Here is a 1,597-nt window from a genome sequence, read left to right as displayed (position 1 = left end):
CTCCCTGCGAAGGGGCCTCCTCCTGCTGCACCTCCTTGCCTTGCGTCTCGGTCATGGCCGCCCCGCCTAGCCGTCCTGCGAGTTCGTCGATCTCGTCAGTCGCAGCATCGGCCGCCGCTTGCTCTCGCATCTGTTCCTCCTCTTCTTCGTCTTGTTCTTGGTCCTCGCCCCTCGCCGCCGCCGCGAGCTCCTCCGCCTGCCTCTCCTTCAAGACCCGCTCGAGCTCGGCGCACTCGTCATTGACGCCCTTGCGCGTCTTCTTCGTCGCGTTCTTCTTCTTGCTCGTCGTCCGCGCCACGAGGTCGCGCTGCTCCTTGCGGTGGCGTGCCTGCATCTGCTCCAACGTCTCCTCCATTTTGCGTCGGTTTTGGGGGGCGAGAGCTTGTCCGAGCTCGAGGTGACACACGTGTGGTGGTAGCGGGGACCTTTGCCGTTTATCGCGGTCAAGTTACAATGTCGCCAGCGCCTTCGAGTCGTGTGTGAAAGGGGAGGAGTCGAAATTGGGAGGGGGGAGCGACTACAAACACTCGCCTTGGTGTGGTAAGGCTCTCGGGTCTGTTGGCTTGTTGTGGGCTGAGTTGGGCTGGGAACAGGATGGCGGGTCGCGAGAAGAAGCTCGCTGGAGAGAAAACGGCTGGTCGATGGTGGGGCAATTTTTACCCCTCCAAAGACTGACTCCATGGTAATTATTGGCCCCCCCCCCCTTCTGTCCATTGAGTTGGAGCGCCTTTGGTAATTCCCTGTGCGGGAGTAGACCAAGGAGTTCATGCCTGAGAATTGCCAATATATAACTGAATGGACAGCCTAGCGGCTCGTTTCTTGACATTTAAAGTATCAAAACCTGGGGATCACCCTTCTTTGCAGTTCACAACGGTACGCGTCGAAGGAAAAAACAACAAGCTTGAAGCAGGCCAAAGAAATACATTGAACGATTGCTATGCTCGGCAGTGTCTTGACAAAGCCGAGGGGGTAGTGAACTCCTTATATCCCGTAACTCCCAAAACCTTTTTGACCCTGGAGGTCCCAGGTCATGTGCCCCAATCCCTTAAATCTTCTACAAAGATGATACATGCATGTGCATCTGGTGCTGGCAACCCAGACTCAGCTCTTTCATGCCCAGTGAAGATGAAAAGAAAAAACTAAATTCCGTGGATTCGATCATCGCGGAAAAAGTCCTCTTCTCCCGCCGTCTTACTCCCGCCATAGTAATCATTCGTACTACGCGTGCTTCGGGAATTCTGGCGTTCGCGATGCCTGCTCCGGCTCGACCTGCGACGATCTCCTTGCTACGCCCCCTTGCGCGGTAGCGGAACTCATCATTCTCATCGGGATCCCCATCGAAACCCCCAGAGAACGCCAGCGGGTGGATGAAAGCTTCCATGCGAACTGTGCCGAGGGCATGGAAAAAGTTGTTGGGCCGCGAGGAAGCTTCGGACGTTGGTGGGGACCCTGCCGTGTTTAGGCCCCCAGCTAGGACCCCCACTTGACGCCTGTGATCGATGAGACTGAAAAATATCAAAGAGAGCCTGCCGTGAAAACGCTGTTGCCTGCTTTGATATCGGTGTATGGGGGCCCTGCTGCGGGCCCCGAAAAGCCG

At 56.4% G+C, this 1,597-nt stretch overlaps 2 protein-coding genes across 2 annotated transcripts in view; both read right to left on the bottom strand.

Moving 5' to 3' along the window:
* VDBG_00310 (predicted protein) overlaps nucleotides 1-355 on the bottom strand; it is a gene marked incomplete at both ends in the record, with an annotated part of 987 nt that extends 632 nt beyond the window's left edge. The window contains one exon of the mRNA XM_003008583.1: nucleotides 32-355. Within this exon, the coding sequence (XP_003008629.1) occupies nucleotides 32-355 (324 nt within the window). The remainder of the gene's footprint in view (nucleotides 1-31) is intronic.
* Nucleotides 356-1,054: 699 nt separating this feature from the next.
* VDBG_00309 (conserved hypothetical protein) overlaps nucleotides 1,055-1,597 on the bottom strand; it is a gene marked incomplete at both ends in the record, with an annotated part of 4,556 nt that continues 4,013 nt past the window's right edge. Inside the window, one exon of the mRNA XM_003008582.1 lies at nucleotides 1,055-1,449. Within this exon, the coding sequence (XP_003008628.1) occupies nucleotides 1,055-1,449 (395 nt within the window). The remainder of the gene's footprint in view (nucleotides 1,450-1,597) is intronic.

The sequence above is a fragment of the Verticillium alfalfae genome, genomic scaffold (assembly GCF_000150825.1).
Source record: "Verticillium alfalfae VaMs.102 supercont1.1 genomic scaffold, whole genome shotgun sequence".
Taxonomy (NCBI): domain Eukaryota; kingdom Fungi; phylum Ascomycota; class Sordariomycetes; order Glomerellales; family Plectosphaerellaceae; genus Verticillium; species Verticillium alfalfae.
Note: the sequence above shows the minus strand (reverse complement) of the source record. Positions and strands in the feature narration are given on the sequence as shown.